The sequence below is a fragment of the Pteronotus mesoamericanus genome, unplaced genomic scaffold, assembly GCF_021234165.1.
Source record: "Pteronotus mesoamericanus isolate MK-2021 breed Mesoamerican mustached bat unplaced genomic scaffold, CSHL_Meso_final scaffold_31, whole genome shotgun sequence".
NCBI classification, from domain to species: domain Eukaryota; kingdom Metazoa; phylum Chordata; class Mammalia; order Chiroptera; family Mormoopidae; genus Pteronotus; species Pteronotus mesoamericanus.
In genome coordinates, this window is record NW_026555312.1 from 28,512,286 (window position 1) to 28,535,718 (window position 23,433).

A 23,433-nucleotide genomic window follows, 5' to 3' on the forward strand; every position below is an offset into this window, starting at 1 on the left:
AACACAGGTACAAAGAGAAAAGATGAGTACATTTCTATCAGTAGTATCTCTCAATGTGAATGGACTAAATGCCCCAATCAAAAGACACAGGGTATCTGAATGGATAAGAAAACATGACCCACACATATGCTGCCTACAAGACCCCCATCGCAGAGTAAGAGACGTACACAGATTGAAAGGAAAGGGATGGAAAAAAATATTCCAAGCAAATGGGCAAGAGAAAAAGGCCGGGTTTGCCATACTTGTATCAGACAAAGTAGATTTCAAAATAAACACCATAAAAAGAGACCCAAAGGGACACTTTATAATACTTAAAGGAAGAATCTATCAAGAAGACATAAACATTGTAAACTTATATGCTCCCAATATAGAAGCGCCCAAGTTTATAAGGAAATTGTTGGATGACTTCAAAAAATATATAGACAGCAACACACTGATAGTAGGGGATTTCAACACCCCACTGTCAAAAATGGACAGATCTTCCAAACAAAACATTAATAAACATATTGTGGCGCTGAATGACACACCGCATCAAAGAGACTTAACTGACATATATAGAACCTTACATCCCAAAGAAGAAAAATACACATTCTTTTCAAATGCTGATGGCAGTTTTTCAAAAATAGACCACATGACAGGACACAAAGCAAACCTTAGGAAATTCAGGAAAACTGATATAATACCAAACTTTTTCTCGGGCCACAAGGCCTTGAAACTCGAAATCAACCTCAAAGAGAAACTTCAAAAACTTGCAAACTCATGGACACTGAACAGTATACTATGAAACAATGAATAGGTGAATAATGAGATAAGAGAAGACATCAAAAAATTTCTGGAAACAAATGAAAATGAACAGTCCACAGTCCAAAACCTATGGGACACAGCAAAGGCAGTCCTGAGAGGGAAGTTCATAGCAATACAGGCTTCCCTAAAAAAGATAGAAACATTTCAAATAAAAGACCTAACACTACAACTTCAAGAACTGGAGGAACAACAACAAATAAATCCCAGAGCAAGTAGAAGGAAGGAAACAGTCAAGATTTGAGCAGAACTGAATGACATAGAGAAGAAAAGAACAATTCAGAGGACCAAGGAATCCAGAAGCTGGTTCTTTGAAAAGATAAATAAAATTGACAAGTCTTTAAGCAGACTCATCAAGAAAAAAAGGGAGAGAACCCAAATTAATAATATCGGAAATGAAAGAGGAGAAATAACAACTGATACCACAGAAATACAAAGGATCATCAGAAACAGCTATGAAGAAGAAATTTGAAAATCTTGATGAAATGGACAAATTTTTAGAAAAGTATAATCTTCCAACACTGAAGGAGGAAGAAACAGAAAGCTTGAACAGACCTATAACAGCTGGGGAAATTGAAACAGTAATCAAGAGACTCCCGGCGCACAAAAGCCCAGGGCGGGACGCTTTCACAGGAGAATTTTACAAAATATTTAAGGAAGAGCTAACCCCTGTCCTTCGCAGACTATTCCAGAAAATCCAAGAGGAGGGAAGGCTCCCAGACTCTTTCTATGAGTCCAGCATCAGCCTGATCCCAAAACCAGATAAAACCCCTACAAAGAAAGAAAACTACAGGCAAATTTCGCTGAAGAACATAGATGCTAAAATCCTACACAAAATATTGGCAAACCGCATCCAGCAATACATTAAAAAGATTATCCACCACGATCAAGTGGGATTCATCCCAGGCATGCAGGGATGGTTTATTGATATATGCAAGTCAATAAACGTGATACATCTCATAAATAAAAGGAAAGACAAAAACCACATGATCATCTCGATAGATGCAGAAAAAGCATTCGATAAGGTACAGCACCCATTTATGATCAAAACACTCAGCAAAATGGGAATAAATGGGGCATTCCTCAATGCAATAAAGGCATATATGAAAAACCTACAGCCAACATCATACTCAACGGGCAAAAACTGAAAGCTTTCCCACTAAAATCGGGAACACGATAAGGATGTCCGCTCTCACCGCTTCTTTTTAACATCATATTGGATGTCCTAGCCACAGCGGTCAGACAAGAGAAAGAGATAAAAGGCATCCACATAGGAAAGGAGGAAGTAAAGCTATCATTGTTTGCAGATGACATGATAGTGTACATAGAGAACCCTGTAGACTCTATCAAAAAACTCCTCAACCTAATAAGTGAATGTGACAAAAACAGCAGGATACAAAGTCAACATTCAGAAATCAAAGGCATTTTTGTACACCAGCAATGCAATAGAAGGGGAAGAAATCAGAAAAAACATACCATTCGATATAACAAGAAGAAAAATAAAGTACCTAGGCATAAATTTAATCAAAGACGTAAAAGACCTCTACGCAGAAAATTATACAACATTGAAAAAAGAAATTATGGAAGACACAAATAAATGGAAGCATATACCGTGGTCATGGATTGGAAGAATTAATATTATCAAAATGTCCATACTAGTCAAAGCAATTTATAGATTCAACGCAATCCCTATTAAGATACCAATGACATATTTCACAGAAATAGAACAGACATTTCAAAAATTTATATGGAACCATAAACAACCCCGAATAGCCTCAGCAATTTTGGGAAAGGAAAACAAAGTAGGAAGGATCAAAATACCGGACATCAAACTCTACTACAAAGCCACTATACTCAAAACAATCTGGTACTGGCACAAGAACAGACCCATAGACCAGTGCAACAGAATACAAAGCCCAGAAATAAGCCCGGGTCTCTATGGGCATCTAATATTTGACAAAGGGGGCAGAAGTATAAAATGGAGCAATAATAGCCTCTTCAACAAATGGTGTTGGGAGAGCTGGATGGCTACATGCAAACAGTTTAAATTGTATATCAGCTGACACCATACACAAAAGTAAACTCAAGATGGATAAAAGACTTAAATATAAGTCACAACACCATAAAAGTCCTAGAGGAGAACATTGTCAGGAAACTCTCAGATATCCCACACTGCATGTTTTTCACTGATATGTCTCCTAAAGCAAGGGACATAAACGAAAGAATAAACAAGTGGGACCTCATCATAATAAGAAGCTTCTGCACAGCAAAAGAAAACATCAGCAAAATGAACAGGGAATCAACCGTATGGCAAAATATATTCTCTAATGATAGATCAGATAGAGGTTTGATCTCCAAAATATAGAAAGAACTCACTTGACTCCATTCCAAGAGGAGAAACGATCCAATCAAAAAATGGGCAAAGGACCTGGGCAGACACTTTTCCAAGCAGGAGATACAGAGGGCCCAGAGGCATTTGAAAGGATGCTCAGCATCACTAGCCATCAGAGAAATGCAGATCAAAACCACCATGAGGTACCACCTCACACCGGTCAGAATTGCCATCATAAACAGATCAAGAAACAACAGGTGCTGGCAAGGCTGTGGAGAAAAGGGAACACTAGTACACTGCTGATGGGAATGCAGAGTGGGCAGCCAGTGTGGAAATCAGTGTGGAAATTCCTCAAAAAGCTGAAAATGGAACTGCCTTTTGATCCAGTGATTCCCCTGTTGGGACTGTACCCTAAGAATACGAAAACGCCAATACAAAAGAACCTCTGCACCCCAATGTTCATAGCAGCACCATTTACAATAGCCAAGTTTTGGAAGCAACCTAAATGCCCATCAGTAGATGATTGGATCAAAAAATTGTGGCTCATTTACACAGTGGAATACTACGCAGCAGAAAGAAAAAAAGAACTACCACACTTCGCAACAGCATGGATGGAACTAGAGAGCATTATGCTAAGCGAAATAAGCCAGGGGGTGAAAGACAAATACCATATGATCTCACCTATAAGTGGAACCTAACCAACAATACAAAGATGCAAGGAAAATAAGACCAGCACCACTGAAAGGAAAAGAAATCAACAGAGACAAGAGGAAAGGAGGGAGGGGGGCCGGGGAAAAGGAAGGGAAGGGTAAAGTCAAGGACCATATAGCAAGGACTCATGGACAAAACCAAAGGGGAAGAGCTGAGGGAGGGAAGGATGGAGAGGGGAAGGGAAAGTGGTCGGGGGTAGGCAGAGACAAGTGTATTTGGAAAAAAATATAAAGGAAGCAATGATTAATTTGAGATTTAAAAAAATAAAAATAAAATATTTTATTTAAAAAAATTAAAGTCAATATGTAAAATCTAAGGAGTTTTAGAAGAAAATAGAACTAATATTTTTCATGACCTGAAGTAAAATATTCCACCCCAGAAGGTATAAAGTAAATATTGACAATATGACTATATTAAACATTTAAAAGTATGTAGTAATATACATATTAAAAAATTTAAAAGATAGGGAATAGAATAGGAATGTATTTGCAACACATCTAAAACATGGTTAATAGGGTTTCTTCGTTGTTGTTTTTTTTTGTTTTGTTTTGTTTTTAGGGAACGAAGTTCGACAAACCTTTAATCCATAAATGGATAAAGAATACCAAAAGGTCATTTAAAGCTTTTTTAAAAATAATAGAAATAGGCAAGAAATATACTAAAACAGATTTACTTTCAAGAATCAGTAAAGGAACAATTAAAATAACATCATTGTCACAATCAGATTAATTAGTATTAAAAATATTCGTAATATCAAATATTGGAAACTTCGAAAGGAACCAGGAATTCATAGAAACGTTTTCTTAATCTTAAAATAGTCCCTTTAGCATATTTTTGCAGTGCTGGTTTGGTGGAAGTGTATTCTGTTAGCCTTCTTTTGTCTGGGAAACCCCCTATTTCACCTTCTATGTTCATTGAGAGCCTTTCTGGGTAGAGCAGTCTTGGTTGGAGACCCTACCTTTTCATGACTTTGAATATTTGTTGCCATTCCCTTCTAGCTTGCAGTTTTTCTGTTGGGAATTCAGCTGCTAGCTGTATTGGGTCTCCCTTACTGTCTTTAGGATTCTCTGTTTGTCTTTGTTATTTGCCATTTTAATGATGATGTGTCTTAGAGTTGGCCTCATTGGGTTCCTCTGGAATGGGACCCTTTGTGCTTCCTGGACTTGTGTGACTTTTTCTCTTCTCCAATTAGGGAAGTTTTCCGTCATTAATTTTTCATACGGGTTCTCTATCACTTCCTCATCCTCTTTTCCTTCTGGTATCCCTATTATACAGATATTATTACATTTTAGGTTGTCATACATTTCTCTCAATGCCTCTTCATTCTTTTTGAGTCTTTCTTCATTTTCTTGCTGTTTTCGGAAGCTTTTTTCCACCTTATCCTCCAGCTCGCTGATTCAGTCCTCAGCTTCATCTAGCCTGCTTTGGATTCCTTCTACTATGTTCTTCAATTCAGAAACTGTATTCTTTATTTCCTCTTCTCTCTTGTTGATAGTTTCTATGTCCTTTTTCATGCTGATAATAGTTGGCAGTAAGTTTCTTGTAGTTTTCCTGTTGTTTTTGGTAATTCTCTGTGAGCTCACTGAGTTCCTTGAGCTTCCTTAGAACTGTTGTTTTGAACTCAATATATGATAGTTTATTTGCCTCTATTTCACTTAGTTCTCTTTGTGGGGATTCCTCCTTTCCCTTCGAGTGGGGCGTATTTCTTTGTCTTCCCGTTATTTGTGTGATTCCCTTGCTTCTGATTCTTAAGTTGATCTGTCTTGATTTCTTGACTTTGTGGTGTGAACTTCTATGGTTGGAGACTACTGTTTTTACTCTCTGGATCTGCTTCTGATGATGTCAGATGTTGTTCCTGTCTGACCTTAAGTATTTTGTTTGAGATTTCCAGTAATCTACTGTTTGTGGCTGTCTCCTTCAGCTGTTAATCTAGTTACTCTGCACTCAGCAGGCCATCTCAGACAGCTCAGAATCCCTCCTGGGGGCGGGATTATTGGATCCTCTCCCACTGCTGCTGTGTGGGGGAGGAGTTTGCACTGGGATCACACTGGCTACTCTCTCTATTCTCTCTCCAAAGCCTCCTCTCCCATTCTCTCCTCAGGTGTCTCCAGACCTCTCTGTGCCCCCTTTAGCTATGGATCTACTTTCTGTGACTGCCACTCTGCACTTAGCAGGCTGCTTGGACAGCACAGGGTGATATGGAATCCCGCATTGGGCAGCACTATTGGGTCCTTTGATACTGATGCTGCTCAGGGGGAATGGTCTCTGTCTGAGCAAGATGGGCACTGCTGCACACGGGATGAATCAACACCAAGATCCCACCGGCTACTCTCTCAGTTCTCTCCCGGAAGCCTCCTTCCCCAGCCTCTCATATGGGTCTCTAGCCTACTCTGCCCCCGCCTTTACCTGAGACCAGGATAAGTGGCTGCAAATACAAATTTATGCGTTCGTCCTTTAAACGGTTCTTTGCGTCTCCAGCAGCCTCTCTCTGGCAGAGAGCAACCCTGTTGCTTTTTTGCAGATGGCTGTTTTCTGTGTACATTTTCGGCTCTGGTGTTGTGGGCTAGAGATCCCTGCTTTTGGTTTAGACCGTGTTCTTCTAAGGGGGGTCCAACTGGCCGTTTCAATATCCTTCTGGTGCTGCCGCCCATGGGCACCCCATCTGCCTTCTCGAGTCTCCACCTCACTCCTTACCAGTTAGATTGCATTAAAGCTGATTCTTCTGTCCGAGGTTACAAGGCTCCTTTCTCACTATTGTTCAGTTGTTTGTTCCAGGTGATTTCTCCACAGTTTAGTTTTAATTCCAGGTTGGTCCTGGGAAGAGGTCAGTATGGCTTCCACTTACTCCTCCGCCATCTTGAAAATCTCTCCTTATCTTTAATCTCCAGTTAATTAATCATGATGTGTCCTGTTGTGCTCCTCTTCTGGTCCTACTTTTAGGCTTCCTGGGTTTGGATGTCTATTTCCTTTGCCAGATGGAGGAAGTTTTCTTTCATTGTTTTTTCCACATATGTTTTCAATTTCTTTCTCTTCCTCCTCTCCTTCTAGCACCCCTATCATGTGGATGTTGGAATGTTTAAAGTTGTCCCAAAGGTTCCTAATCCTCTCCTCATTTTTTTGAATTCTTTTTTCTTCATTCTGTTCCAGTCGAATGTTTATTTCTTCCTTCTGCTTCAAATTGTTAATTTGAGTGCTTGATTCCTTCCCTTTACTGATAGTTCCCTGTATATTTCGCTTTATTTCCCTTCACATAGCTTTCATTTCTTCTTTGATTTTGTGTCTGTACTCAATCATTTCTGCGAATATCCTGATTACCATTTTTTTGGACTCGGCACCTGATAGGTTGGTCCTCTCCTTATCTCTTACTTCTTTTTCTGGAAATTTGACTCTTCTTTCATTTGGGCCATATTTCTTTGTATCAGCAAACCTGTTAACGTTCTATGGGGTGCAGCCTTTGGTATTTATGAGGCCAGCGCATCCCCGTTCCCTTCATTGTGGCACTGTATGTGAGGAGAGGTTTGAGAGGGAGCAGTGCCTGTTGCCCAGCTCTCGCCCTGCTTTCAAGACATGGGCAGTTTCTCCTGTTGCCACAACTCCCACAGTTTTTTTACAGCCAGAAGTTCTGAGGTCTTGTCTTGCCCACAATGGAACTTTGGATTATGTGGTTTGTCTCACTGCCGAGTTGTCCTCCCAGTTTATCTACCCATTAATGTAGGACCATCTATTCCGCCAGCTGTTGTATTGCCGCTTGTCCTCTCTGCCTTAGGTGCCCATCTCCCTGCCCCTCCTACTAGTCTGGATGAATGTTTCTTCTTTAACTTCTTTGTTGGACTTTCGTACTGTTTGGTCTTCTTGGAGCTCTGGTTGTTTTTTGTTTTTAAATTTGTTGTTTCCTTCTTTTGGTTTTACAAGGAGGTGAAGTTTATCTACCTATGCCTCCATTGTTGCCAAAACTCTTATTTTTAATTGCATCTGTTGGGGTGACATTGGTTAATAAAATTATATAGGTTTCAGGTATACAATTCTGCAATACATCATCTGTATATTGTATTGTATGTTTACCACTACAAGTCAAGTCTCTTTCAGTCACCATTTATCCCAACTTTCTCACCTGCTATCATCCTCTTCCATCTGGCAACACCACACTGCAGTCTGTGTCCATGCATCGTTTTGACCCTCCGCCCCCATGCTTTATCCCTTCACACTTTCACATAGCCTGCAACTTCCTCTCTTTTGACAGCTAGTAGTCTGTTTTCTGTATCTATGAGTCTGTCTCCACTTTGTTATTTCATTCATTAGATTTCACATATAAGTGAAATCATGTGGTACTTGTCTTTCTCTGTCTGGGCTCATTTCACTTAGCATAATACTCTCCAGGTCCACTCTGTCAAAAAAGCTAAGATTTCATACCATTTTTTTACGACTGAATTACCTCATTGCGTAAATGTACCACAGCTTTTTTATCCACTCAACTACTGTTGGACACCTGGGCTGCTTCTTAATCTTAGATATTGTGAATAATGCTACAATGTACATAGCGGGTTCATCTGTTCTTTCATACTAGTGTTTCTGGGTTTGTTCTTTTTGGGGGGCGGTATATTCCAAGATGGGCAATTACTAGGTCATAAGGCAGATCTATTTTTAATTTTTCAGGTAACTCCATACTGCTTTACATAGCGGCTGCACTAATCTGCATTCACCAACAGTGCACAAGAGTTTCCTTTTTTCCATTGCTTACCAACACTTGTTGTTTGTTGATTTATTGATGGTAGCCTGACAGGTGTGAGGTGATATTTCATGGTTTTCATTTGCATTTCTCTGATGATTAGTGACATTGAGCTTCTTTTCCTATGGCTCTGGGCCCTGTGTATGTCCTCTTTGGTGTAGAGTCTGTTCAGGTTTTTTGCCCATTTTTAAATTGGATTGTTTATTTTTTAGTGTTAAGTTGTAAAATTTCTTTATATATTTTTGGATATTAACCATTTATCAGATGTATCATTGGTGAATATGTTCTTCTATTCAGTAAGTTGTCTTTTCATTTTGTTGATGATTTTCTTTCCTGTGCAAAAACTTTAGTTTGATATAGTTTCAATTCTTTATTTTTTTTCTTTTGTTTCCTTTGCTTGAGATGATTTATCAGAGCCATGTTGCTATAAGAAATGTCCAAGATTTTACTGCCTATGTTTTCTTGGATATTTATGGTTTCAAGTCTGACATTTAAGCCTTTAATTTATTTTGAATTCATTTTTGTGTTTAGTGTAAGAAGGTTAGTTTCATATGCCTGCATGTGTCTGTCCAGTTTCCTCAGCACCATTACTAAATAGACTATCTTTAACCCATTGTATGTTTTTGCCTCCTTTGTCAAATACTAATTGATTATAAAGGTATGAGTTTACTTCTGGGCACTCTATTCTGTTCCCTTGATCAATGTGTCTGTTTTTATGCCAGTACCATGGTTACTTTGTTTACTATAACCAATAGTAAACGTGTCCTTGCTTCAAAGGAAGGACAGATTATGCTACAAGTTATGCTTCAAGGACACGTTTATTGATTTGATATGAAGTTTGATCCCTTGTCAGAACGCATATGGGAGACAACTGATTGATGTTTCTTTGTCTCCGTCTGTCTGTCTATCTGTCTGTCTCTCTCTATCTGTCTCTCTCTCCTCCTTCCTCTCTCTCTAAAATCAATAAACGTGTCCTTGAAGCATAACTTGTACTGTGGACAGGAAACCACTGTCAGGACGAATATGGAGAGACAGAATAGTTTCCTATAGGCAAAGTATCAGGCAATGGGGCATTTTATCTTATGTCCTTATGCTTCAGGGCAATAAAGTGCTGAATTTTTTTTAAATGCAACAGATTCCTGGATATTTATTTTGTATCCTGCTATTTTACTGAATTCAAGCATCAGTTCTAGTAGTTTTTATTTTTTTTTTTTGTTGGAATCTTTAGGGTTCTCTATATACAGTATCATGTCATCTGCAATCAGTGACAGTTTTACTTTTCCTTTCTAATCTGAATGCCTTTTATTCTTATCTGTTTGCTATGGCTCGTACTTTCAGTACTGTATTGAATAACACTGCTGAAAGCAGATTTTCATATCTTATTCCTGATTTTCAGGGAAATAATTTTAGTTTTTTCCCACTGAGTATGATGTTGGCAGTGGGTGTCTCATATATGGCCTTTATTATGTTGAGGTGTGTTCCCTCTATTCCCACTTTGATGAGTGTTCTTAATCATAAATGGGTGCTAGATTTTATCATGCTTTTTAAAATTTATTGATATTATCATATGATTTTTATTAATTTTGTTTCTGCTCTGTATCATCTTTATTGATTTTCAGATATTGTACCAACCTTGCATTCCCAGAATAAATCCCACTTGATCATTGTGTATGACTTTCTTAATGTACTGATGTATCTGGTTTGCTAATGTCTTGTTCAGAATTTTTGCATCTATGTTCATCAGGAATGTTGGCCTATAATTTTCTTTCTTTGTAGTATCTTTATCTGGTTTTGGAAATGGGATAATGCTAGATTCATAAAGTGAGCTTGGGAGTCTTCCCTCCTCTTTTTTTTTTTGGAATAGTTTGAGAAGGATAGGTGTTAGTTCTTTTTTAAATGTTTGCTAAAATTCACCTGTGAAGCTCTTCAGTCCAGGGCTTTTGTTTGTTGGGAGCTAGTGTGTAATATTTTTTTCTCACAATCCTATGTATTTCTTTGGTGTCATTTGTTACTTCTCCTCTTCCATTTCTGATTTTATTTATTTGATACTCTATTGTTTTCTTGAGTCTGGTTAAAGGTTTGTCAATCTTGTGTATCTTTTCAAAGATCCAGCTCTTGGTTTCATTGATCTTTTGTATTGTTTTTTAGACTGTGTTGTTCATTCCTGCTCTGATCTTTATTATTTCCTTTGTTCTACTCTCCTTGGGCTTTGTTGTTCTTTTTTTTCTTTTTTTTATTTTTCAGTTTCTTTAAGGGTAAAGTTTGATTGTTTGAGATTTTTCTTGATTCTGAGGTACAACTATAATGCTATGAATTCTCTTGTTTGGACTGGTTCTTTCACTGTGCCCGTCACATTTATCCCCTCCCCCCAACCCCCCACTGGGGCACAACCCCAGACTCTCTTCAGGCAACTCTAGTCCTTTCTGCCCTCCCTTTGACACAGCCCAGTGTGAGTGACCATGAACAACATTTTGTGTTTTGGCTTTTTAAGAGGACGCCTGTGTCTTCAGCAGACTCTGCCTCTCCGTGGTAGACTGAATCTCCACAGTTTTTCGTAGCTGGATGTTATTTCGGTGCCTCTTGCTGGCTCTGATGCTCTCAGCCAGGGACACCAGCTTCGGGTTTAGGTCCCACATTCTCAGGGGGAACCCCCCCTGCAGCTGAGATATTCCTCTGTAACCTCAGCTGCTGCCCATGTGAGCAGAGCCAGCCCTTTTCACATCTCTGCCCTTTTTACCAGTCTTGATGTGGCTTCTTCTGTAAATCCTTTGTTATAAGACTCATCTTCAGCTAGTCTTCAGCTGATTATTCAGAATGATTGTTCTACATTTTAGTTGGAATTTCAGTTTGGTCCTAGAGGAGATGAGTGTCGTTTCTACCTACTCTGCCGCCGTCTTGAAATCCCCCCGTGATTCAGGCTTGAGAGGTGGTATGTTTTAATGTCATATTGAAATATCTTGATTTCAATGTCTTCATTGTCTATGATAAAGTTATGCACTTCTTTTTTAGTCATGATTTTTGACCTGTTGGTGTTCAAATGCAGTCCTGCTTTGCTTTTTTTTTTTCAACTTTTATCAAAAGTCTTTTCAAATCATGGCTACTTTCTGCCAGTAAGATGATATCATATGTATATCTTTAGTTATTGATACCTTTCCTACCAGTTTTCACTCCTTGTTCCTCTGAATCTAGCCCAATTTTTTATATATGTTCTGCATACACACTAAACAAATAGGGAGATAAAATGCACCATTGCCTGATACTTTGCCTATAGGAAACTATTCTGTCTCTCCGTATTCATCCTGACAGTGGTTTCCTGTCCACAGTACAAGTTATGCTTCAGGACAATAAAGTGCTGAGGCACGCCCACCTATTTTAGAACAACCCACTGCTTTTCATGCTCTGTGCAGTCAAGGCTTTAGTCTGTAATACACAGTCTAACTTTTTTCTGACATTTTTTGTAGCACTGCAGTATCCAATGGATGTTTGTAATTAGATATCAAACATCTTTTTTCTTTTTCTGAACCTTGCTCAAACATCCAGTATGTCTTACTTCATGTAAGGTAGGACGCCTGTATTGCATCATCCTGAGGATCACTCGTTTGGTAAATTAGTACGTTGATCCTATACTTACTGCACTCCTTGGCATCTCCTTTGTTGAAGATTCGGTTATATATTGAATGTTTCCAGCCTGTAGACGATTGTTTTTTCATATTTGTTGACATGGTCTTATAAAGATTTTTGAAAGATTCAGTCTCCATGGCTTGAAGTAATTTTATTGGTCTCCTGCCCATCCCCTGTGATTTGTTTCTTCCCAATACTTTCAGGGCAGTTTGCACCTCACCTTCTAGAATTAATGGGTTCTTCCTTATGGATTATTCTTCAAAGGTGTCTGTCATCGTTTGGGCTCTTCTGTATTGATTTTCAGTGTAGTGTTTCCACCTTCCCTTTATTTTCTGTTGGTGATATAATATTCTTCCTTGTTAGTCACTCAGCATTTTTAGTTTCAATGCTAAGGCACTCCAGTCTAATAAATAATATAAAATAAAAGGTTTAAATTTTCCTTTTATTTCTTGAGTACTCTGGTAGAGATTTCTTGTTTTTCCTTTTTATTGTTCTGTCTCTTTACACTGACCATTGTAGTTGCTGTCTTTATCCCTATGTGATAGTCATTGAAAAGCTATGTTCAGGGTTCAGGCCTTTTCCAGTGGCATTTTCTTACAAACAACCTGTCTTGGCTCATGCTGTGGACTTTCCTAAACTCTTGCAAATATTCACAAACCTCAAACAAGCTGCATCTGGCCTTGGTGTGCTCTGTACCTTTTGCTAACTGCCCCCAGGCCAGCACTAGCAGCAGCTGGCCTTGGTTCGCAGGGTGGCCTTTTTCGGGGATCTCCAGGCCCAACACAAGTAGCTGCCATCTGCAGATCACTTTGAAGTTTTTGCCAGGTGGCCCTGGGCAGGGCACAGGTGGCAGTTAACCTTGGCTTGCACGTACTGGGAGGCTCTAGAGCCAGTGCGCCCAGTGGACAGCTTCAGACCACACTAGAGCAACACCCAACCACTTTCATGAACAACAAACTCAAAGGGCAGACTCATCAGGCACCAGAGCCTCACTGAAGCTAGTCCTGCTCCATGGGGTCAGTCCCTGCACAGCACATCTTTTGCTGTGGTCATGACCAGTCCTTGAAGTCAATCTGCCTGCAGGTAAATACCTCCCATTGATGTGCCAACAGCAGTCGAGACTCAATTACAACAGAAGGGTGCACACAGCCCACACAGAGTAGGGGGCACCCGAAATGCCTAGCTCAGGTACCTGCGAGGCTGAACCATTGGGCCCTACAGTATCCTTATTATATAAGACCACTCTACCAAGACCAGGAGACATAGAAGCTCTACCTAAAACATAGAAACAAAGGCAGTCAGGTAGCCAAAATTGGGAGACAAAGAAACGTGTCACAAATGAAAGGACAGAACAAAACTCTAGGGAGGGGGGAAAATACTAAACAAAATGGAGACAAGCAGTCTACCCAGATAGTTCAAAACACTGGTTGTAACAATGTTCAATGAACTTAGGAGAAGAGTAGATGAACTTGGTGAGAACTTCATCAAAGAGATAGAAAACATAATAATGGAGATAGAAAACATAAGAAAGAATTGTTTATAAATGAATACAATAACTGAAATGAAGAATTCATTGCAGGGAATCAACAGTAGAGCAGACGAAACAGGATCAAATCAACAATTTGGAAAAAAGAAAGTAGAAAACACTCATTCAAAGCAACAAAAAGAAAAACAGAATTTTTCGAAAAGGGAGTAGTTTAAGAGACCTGTGGGACAACATCAAGTGTATGAGTATTTATTATCACAGGGGTGCCAGAAGGAGTAGAGAGAGCAAGAAGTTAAAAATGTATTTGAAATATAATGGTGAAAAACTTCCCTAACCTGGTAAAGCAAATAGACATACAAGTTCAGGATGTGCAGTGTCCCAAAGTGAACCCAAAGATGCCCACAGCAAGGAGCATTGTAATTAAAATACCAAAGGTTAAAGGTGAGAAAGAATCTTAAAAGGAGGTAGTTATTTACAAAGGTGCCCCATAAGATGTTAGCTGGTTTTTCAACAGAAACTTTTCAAGCTAGAAGAGACTGGAACAAAATATTTCAAGTGATGAAAAGCAAGGACCTACAACCAAGGCTATTTTATCCAGCAGGACTCTTTTAGAATAGGAGGAGACATAAAGAGCTTCCTAGACAAGAAAAAAACTAAAGGAGTTCATCACCACCAAATAACTATTACAAGAAATGTTAAAGGGTCTTCTTTAAGAAGGGGATGGGGGTTGGAGATAAAAAATATGTATAATAAAAAGGCAATAAATACATATATATCAATAATTTATTTAAATGTAAATGGATTAAACACACTAATCAAAAGACATATGGCAGCTGAGGAATAATTAAATGAGACTGTTACATATGCTGTCTACAAGAGATTCACTGCAGATCAAAATACACATGCAGCCTGAAAGTAAAGTGATGGAAAAGATATTTCTGAACATGGAAACAAACAAAGTTGGAATAGCAATACTTACACAAGACAAAAAATAGTTTAAAATGAATTTAATGAGAGACAAAAAAAGAGGGACCAGTAGTTTCACTTCTGGGTGTTCATCCAAAAAAACCCCAAAACACTAAATCAAAAAGACATGCAATACATGTGCAGTGCAGCATTATTTACAATAGCCAAGATATGGAAGCAACCCAGGTGTTCATCAGTAGATGAATGGATAAAGAGGGGGTACATACCTGCAATTGAATATGACTCAGCCATAAAAAAGAATGAAATCTTGCCATATGAAACAACATGGATGGACCTAGAGATTATTGTGCTGAGTGAAATAAGTCAGACAGAAAGACAAATGCCATATGATTTCACTTATATATGGAATCTAAAAAAAAAAAACATGAACAAGCAGAACAGAAACAGACCCATAGATACCAAGAACATTTTTACAGTTGCCAGATGGGAGGGACATGGGTAAAAAAGATGAAGGGATTAAGAAGTACGAATTGGTAGTTATACAATAGTCAGAGAAATATAAAGAAAAACATAGAGATATGCAATAAAATGTAGTCAGTAATATTGTAGTACCTATGGTTTCAGATGGGGGCTAAATTTATTGTGTGATCAATTTGTAAGTAATATAATGTCTAATTATTGGGTTGTATAGTTGAAACTGATAATATTGTACATCAACTATAATTGAAAAATAAAAAAACATATTTAAAATCTAAAGAAAGAAAATGAACATCCTGGTTAGAAAATAGGCCAAAAATAAACAGATACCACCAAAGATTTACACATGGTAAAAAAGTATATGAAATGATGCTCAACATCATGTCATTAGGGAATTGCAATGAAAAAAAAAAAACCTGTGTTCAGCATTCTGTCACATCCAACATTTGTCTCTCTCCTGTTTTCAACAATTTTTAATGTTCCTACTGTCATCTATCTTGACTTTTTTTTCCCTTTTTACTTCTGGCTTTGTCTTTTCACGTTTCTCCCTAATAATATGTTTAGTTCCAGTTTACAGTTCTCAGTCAATTAAGTTTACAGTGCAAATCTGTTTTTTTTACCTGGACTTCAAATCCGTGAGGAACATATTTACGTTGTATTTGAACACTATAACTCTTTTAGTTCTCTTCTTCCCTTTCCTTTAATGTCTGATATTAACAGAACTTGTTGTCAGCACCACAATCAGCTCCTGGTATTGTTTGGCCGAGAGAGTAGTTTCTTCATCTCCTGCTTCCAATTACATAGTTTATTTGATTTTTTATATTGGCCTTCTGGTGATGTCTATGTGTACAGTCATCTGTTCGGTTGTTTGAAAGATGCGTTATGTGACTGACAAGTTGTTGGCTTTGCAGAAATACACTAGCTAATCTCTTTCCTCATTTCTACATTATTCTTACTTATGTGTTCTAATCACCTATAATTATTAGCATGTTTTGTTTTGGTGTATTGTCAGTTTCTTCTTGGACACTTTCATAAAAGCTTTCAGTTTCATTAGCCTGTGTAGTGGGAGCATAGACTGAAATGGGGTCATGTTAATAGGTTTTCCAGGAAGTCTGATATATTATTCAGTCAGACCTTGCATTGCTGTTCCTATCTGCCTGTGTTATCTCTTGACTCAGTATTGAAGCCATTTCTTCTAAGATAATTTTGCTTTTCCTTAAATTCATCCATGTATTTTTCTTTTCATTTCATTTCAATTGAAAAGCTTGACAGAAGTTAGGCCTTATTCATCAATTTGTTATGAAATTCTTCTCTTCTTTGTTTGAAATTTTTTTACTAATGTTTTTATTCAAATACTTTTTTCAATTTATGCTTTAGGAGATAATAGTTCTATTGACAGTTGTAGAAGATTTAAGTATATATTTTTATTTAATTTGTTATAAAGAAATATAAATAAATAGACCTTTTCTTCAAATGACTTTTCATTTTTAAATTCCACCTTCATTTTGACTGGTATGCCATTCCAGGGAATTTAATGGTGAGCAGACATTGTCAAGGCTGCTGCCCCTGTGACGCTTACACACTAGCATGTAAGTGGGGGAGATAGTAGTTTTGGTTTTTTCCTTTTGACTCTGCCTTATAGTAGATTTCAGACTTTTTAAAATGTGCATTCTTTTTTTAAAATATGTATTTTGAAGTTAAGAGTACAGGGTGCAAAGAGAAAATATGAAGGAGAATCGGTGGGGTAGTGCTGATACACTACTTGCACTGTTGGCGAGCATGTAAATGATGCAGCCACTATGGAAAACATCATGGAGGTTTCTCAAAAGATTAAAAATAGAAATAGCAAATGACTCATCAATTCCACTTCTGGGGATTATCCAAAGGAAATGAAAACGCTCAGATATATGCTCTACTGCGTTCATTGCAACATTATTTATAACAGCCAAGATATGGAAACAAACCAAGAATCCATTGATAGAAAAAGAAAAAATCCTACCATTTGGGACAACATGGATGGAACTTAAAGACATTATGCTAAGTGAAATAAATTGGACAGAGAAAGTCAGATACTTAAGATCTCATTCATATGTGGAATCTTAAAAAAGAAAAAAAATGAATTCATAGATACAGAAAACAGTTTGGTTGTTGCCAGAGGCAGGGTGGGGGTTGGTGGGCAGTGGGCAAATTGGGTGAAAGTGGTCTAAAGATACAGACTTCCAGTTACAAAATAAAAAGTCATAAGGATGTTATGTACAGCATGGTGACTATAGGTAATAATATTCTACTGTAGATTTGAAAGTTACTAAAAAAGTAGACCTTAAAAGTTATGATCACAAGAAAAATATAACTGTGTGGCATTGGTTGTTAACTAGATTTATTGTGATGATCATTCCATAATATATTTATCAAATCTTTATGTTGTGCATCTGAAACTAATACAATGTTTATGTCAATTATGTCTCAATTAAAAAACACACACACACAGCACCACACCCAGTAGGGTGTCTCTAATCAATGAGACAGACTACAACAAGTGTTGGGTAGGACGTGGAGCAGTTGGAGCCCTCATTAACTGCTGGTGAGAATGTGAAATGGTGCAGCAGCATTGCAAAACAGTATGGCAGTTCCTCCAGATGTCAAATATAGTGTTACCAAGTGACCTTGCTCCTAGGTACATATCCAAGAGAAATAAATACATGATGTGTGAAAGAATACCGTCACAAAAGGGCACATAGTATATGATTTTACTTATATTAAGTGTCCAGAATAGGTAACTGCATAGAGACAGAAAGTATTTTAGTGGCTATCAGGGTGGGGCTAGGAAGATGGAAAATATATATTGCTAATAGGTACAGAAGTTTTGGGGGGATGATGAAATGTTCTGGATTAAATGGTAGTGATGATTGCATAAAGCTGTGAGTATACTGAAAACACCAGAGACCTAAACTTTAGAGGTGTGAATTTTATGGTATGTAAATCTAATCACAATACATTGTTATTTAAAAATAATAAAATAGATCCAAATTGTACTTTCTTGGCTTTTAAAGTTTGTGGGTGAAACCTTTTTCTGTTTTATCTTACGGCTGCCATGTGAGCTTTACTGACAGGCCTATATGACCTGAGTTTAATAGTCTAAATTAGAACTCTGGTTAACAGTTGCTTAAGTTCCCTAAATACTGTGCCTGTGCATGGACAAGGCTGCGGCTTCTGCTTAGAGAACACCCAGGACTGAGTAGTAATAGAGGCCAGTCATCTTGCTCACCCTAGAGAGGGAATTTTCTAGGTGAACATTTAGGTCATTCACCAGGCGGCAGGGAAGCTGTCTGCATTGTGCCTGGCTGTGTTGGCCATTAATGCACCACTGATGCATATTTTCAGCTTCTTTAGGTGACTTAAATATTAGATAAATGTGTTTATTGTGCTCATAAATAATTTAAGAAAAAAGCACATCAGTCACATTTATTTTTAAAGAAAATGTTAAAACTGCAAAATATTGAATTACACCTTAACACCCTCTTCCTAGAAATCATACAATTCAATACATAAACAACTAGCAGTATTCACTATGCCTCATAATTGTAAAATTTTTATATATGTAATATACTAAAAAGTCATTGTTGATATTAATTTAAAATAAAAATAAAACAACCCTTTTGAAAATCAACTGTTCTAAAGTACATGTTCTCAAATTTTTCTGTGTGTAACATCAGCAGAGACTTATTACAAATGTGCATGTCTTAGGCCCTCACTCCCAAGAGACTGGTTCAGTCTTGGTTTTTTAGGAACACCCCTGATGATGTTGAAGAGCAGGGGTATGCACTTTGCGAAACATTGCCCTAGGGACTTCAGCCTAGAATTAGGACATGGTAGGTGTGCTTATAGTGTTCTTTATTTTACCATACTTATTTCTTAAGGTATTTTCCAGCCATTTGGTGTTAGAAATAGATACTGTGCACGTTTTATTCTATTAGAAAATATTTTCTCACAAACATAACTTTTCTAAGCGTGTGAAATTGTAAAAAGTCTTTGTTACTCCTGCTAACATCTTCGTTGCTGTTACCCTTAATGTAGCACTGCCTTCTGCTCTTTCCAGATTTCTTTTGACTTGGCTGAATATACTGCAGATGTTGATGGAGTTGGCACTTTACGGCTTCTGGATGCAGTTAAGACCTGTGGCCTTATCAACTCTGTGAAGTTCTATCAAGCCTCAACAAGTGAACTTTATGGGAAAGTGCAAGAAATACCCCAGAAGGAGACCACTCCTTTTTATCCTCGGTCACCATATGGTGAGAATGCCGGCAGGCAGCCTTGCGCATGTGCTACTTTCTCTGTGGGTGTCTGTGTACATGTGTTTCTGCTTTAATTCTGTTCATGTCTCATGGCTGAAGTCATTTGGATGTGAGATTAACATTAAGATCGACTAAAGTGACTATACTTGTTGAGAAGCATACTTTTATTCATTGCTAACTATAAATATTTGCTGCCATTGCCTCCAGGCTGAAATTACCACCTTACCTCACCAATTCATGTTCATTCAACCCTTTTATACAGATCACTTTGAAAGGAAAATTAGACCAAACAGGATTCTTTTTTTCTGAAATGTTGCACTGAAGAGATAGGTTTCATGTTTTGTATCTCCCCAATGAAAGTCTCCCTGAGTTCCAACCCTTAAAAAAGCAAAAAAAAAAAAAAAAGCAACAGGAACAAAAAAGTTCTATTACATTTTATATATTTGTAAAGAGTATTTTCATGAATATGAAAGACCTGAGTGATAAAATTTCTTAGCATCTAGAATATTAGCATTCCATAGTTCTCATTTTCTAATTTCTTAATACTAAGAAAAAGGGAATAAAATCCCTTTTATATATGATAGAAAATATCAAGAAAAGTTTGATATATGACACACATTATAGTTGAAATTAGACTGTGAAAGAAAGAACCATGAGTATTATAAAAGTAAGAAATTCTCAAGTATTTCCTTGTACACCTGATTAACTGGCAGAAGAATGTTTATTTTGTTTTTGGCTGTTGACTCATTTCTTTCTATCTTGGTATATTACAGATTATAATTTTTGCAAGTTGTTATTTATTTAAGATAAGTGAAAAAAATCACTGCTTTTTAATAATAAGACATTGTCTTTCATAAGAGTCACTGTCTTTTATTTGCTTTTTAAAAATTATTTCAACAGGGGCAGCCAAACTGTATGCCTACTGGATTGTGGTGAACTTTCGTGAGGCGTATAATCTCTTTGCAGTGAATGGTATTCTCTTCAATCATGAGAGTCCTAGAAGAGGTTAGTAAATATATTAATGGAAAAAAGAATCTCAGACTTTAACAAAACAACAAAAAGTTGCATTTATATTCTGCATTTGTACTACATAGAATGGACAATTTCACATTTTAACTATTATGGATGTCAGAAGTGGTAAATGAAGAAAATCCAGCTTTAATTACTTAAGTTTTTTAGGATTTTTTTTTCCAACATAAAAAAGCGAACATTATTCCAATTTTATCATTTTCACAGGTAAGTCTTATCAAGCATCTTTTTTAATCTAAGTATTAGGAAATTTTGTATGAATGTAAAGGAATAAGTAGTAAACTAGTACTTGTTTCTGAAAGTCACTCTTTTTTATATTAACTTAACTTGTAGAATCTATATATATATAATTTTACTTTGAATCAGTTGGATGTTCAGTAGTTTTTCTTTATATTTCATTTAAACAGGCATCCAGAAATTACTATGCCTTTACAGTATAATTTGAAATATATTTGAAATCACTTGATTTTCTTTGAAAGAATACATTCTAAAATAACAATTAAAAATGCTTAGTAAACACATAAACAAATAACAAGGTTTTTTTTTTATCATTATCAAGTACTAGGTACTTGATACCTAATTGTATTTGCTGTTTTGTTATGTGACTGGCAGTGCAGTAGGCCCTCTTAACCAGCCTCACCACAGACACATGAGTAATACACTGTGCTACAACACCAGTGGGTGACAGGAGTTTTTCAGCTCCATTGCAATCCTATGGGACCATTGTATATGTGGTCTAACATTGATGGAAACATCAACAATGTCTTGTGAAAAAGTCACTTGGATGATTTAGTACTATGATAGTAAAGACATCTTTGAATAGTTTTAAGAACATTGCATTAACAGCCCAATTCAGTAAGAGGGAAAGAGCAGTGGGAATAGGAAAACCTGGATACTCGAATGGATACTGACATTAGCTGAGTGATCTAGACAGTTCCCGCAACCACACTGGGTCCACAACCTCCCTCACAATGTGTTATACCAAACTGTGATCATCATCATCTATTATGACAATTCAGGTGAGAAGCACTGGAGTATTTTGGTTGACTAATTTATCAACCATCAGAGGAAGAAATATTAATATATTTCTATTAATGGCAGTTGCCAAGGATTTATATCCCAGGAGAACAGGAGAGAGCCACAGTGTCTTCTTCTGATCAGTCTAGAGCTAGACTCCTGGCTGCATTATAGATTCCACATTTCATAGGAAATTTTGAAAACTGGAATATATTCAGAGGAAGCCAGTCAGAATGGTGACCAGTTGTATGAAGACCAGGATGAGTTTAGCTGGAGAAGAAAGGACTAAATGAGCATTCCTAAAGCACACTGTTTTGTCAGCTGCTCCAAAAAAGAGGCAGAAACGAAGGTGGGAGGCAGATATTTGCTCATCTCTTGAGTTTCAAACAGTAGAACAACTGCCTCCTAAGGGAACTAGAAGTTTCCAGAAGGACTGGGTCCCACAACATTGAAAATACAGAAAAAGGAATCTTTATCTTAAAAAAATTTGACCTCAAAAGCCTTCCAATTTCATTTAGGGAAATCTTAGTCACTCTCTGCATTTGATGAACACATATTCTATGAAATAAAATAAGGGCTCTACAAATGTAAGCAATTAAAATGAACAGAATTGTAGAAATAAGAATCTCACATAAAAAGAGAAATCTGTGCTTTGGACTGCTGAGCTAGAGATCATACACATGAACTCTAATTATGATGGGTATATATGCGCAATGACATAGGGAATAAAATTTTAGGGGCCCAGTAACCCAGTGGAGAAGCAGAACAATCTCCAGTGAGAATACAGGGTAAGACAAAAGCAGGCTCACAGCTGTTAGTATGTGAAATGAGTTCATTCTTATATTATTATTTATTTATTATTATTATTTTCAATACAAACTGTAAACCCACTTTGGCCCCACCCTGCATATTCATCCTCTATATCCTAAATGAAGTTTGGTGCTACATATTTAAACTAAATTCATTTAGATTCTAAGTAAATTATATACATATATTAATATATTATCACATATACACATATATTAATAACCTCTCAGCAAACACGAAGTCAGAGGTACAGCTATTCCTAGCTAATAAGAGTGGCTAATCAAAGAAGTTGCTAAGTGCTAGGATTTCTCCCTGTTCTTTGTCTCTCTGGTATAAGGTAGAAGGCATTTTTAAAAAAGACATCCCATAATTCTAAATGTTCTTGGTATTGCTTTTCTAAAGAAGGTTAATTCCCTTTTTCGAAAAAGGACATCTTTTTTAAAGTAGGTCATCAGTCATGAAGCGTTTTGTTCTCAAGTTCTGGGAATACAGTGGACTCAATTAATTTTTGTCATATTTGGCCATAGGTTCCCCTCCTCTGGCTTCCAATGTCTTTTACTTAGAATCATTATTGTTCCCCACCCCCCCAAAAAAATTTGTATTGTCTTGTGGTCTTTACATAATTGTTCTTGAGACTGTTAAAAACATACTAGTCTCCTGTTCCCAATATTGGGTTTTAAATAAGAAATTATTTATTTATTTCTTATTTACTGAAGCATGATAAATCTTTACAAAACATGCACACTCTTTACAATTTAAAAACTATCTGTAAAATCTAAGAAGTTTTGTTAAATTTCACTATTGGCCTTTTAGTTTGAGAATAAAAGAGAAGTTCACTGTTATAAGTTGTTTCATGCCCAAGAACTAGTAATGCTTATAACTTTCTAAGTGGAATTTTATGTGATTATATAGCTACATAATTAAACCAAGTCATGAAAAAATGTCAGGTAATAGGTTTATTACAAGTATTTTTAGTGTCAGTACATTTTTATTTTGTAATTGTGTAAGTTAAAAATTCCCATGATATGCCTTGGCTGTTGTGGCTCAGTGGCTTGAGTGCTAGACTGTGAACTAAAGGGTCACCAGTTCGATTCCCAGGCAGGGCACATGCCTGGGTTGCAGTCCAGATCCCTAGTAGGGGCACATGAGAGGCAACCACACATTGATCTTTCCTTCTCTTTCTCTTTCCTTTCCCCTCTCTCTAAAA

At 37.1% G+C, this 23,433-nt stretch overlaps 1 protein-coding gene across 1 annotated transcript in view; it reads left to right on the forward strand.

The window, feature by feature from the left end:
- Positions 1 to 23,433, forward strand: part of GMDS (GDP-mannose 4,6-dehydratase) — a 675,882-nt gene that overhangs the window by 264,527 nt on the left and 387,922 nt on the right. Inside the window, exons 5-6 of the mRNA XM_054591986.1 lie at positions 19,178 to 19,370; positions 20,274 to 20,378. Of these exons, the coding sequence (XP_054447961.1) occupies positions 19,178 to 19,370; positions 20,274 to 20,378 (298 nt within the window). The remainder of the gene's footprint in view (positions 1 to 19,177; positions 19,371 to 20,273; positions 20,379 to 23,433) is intronic.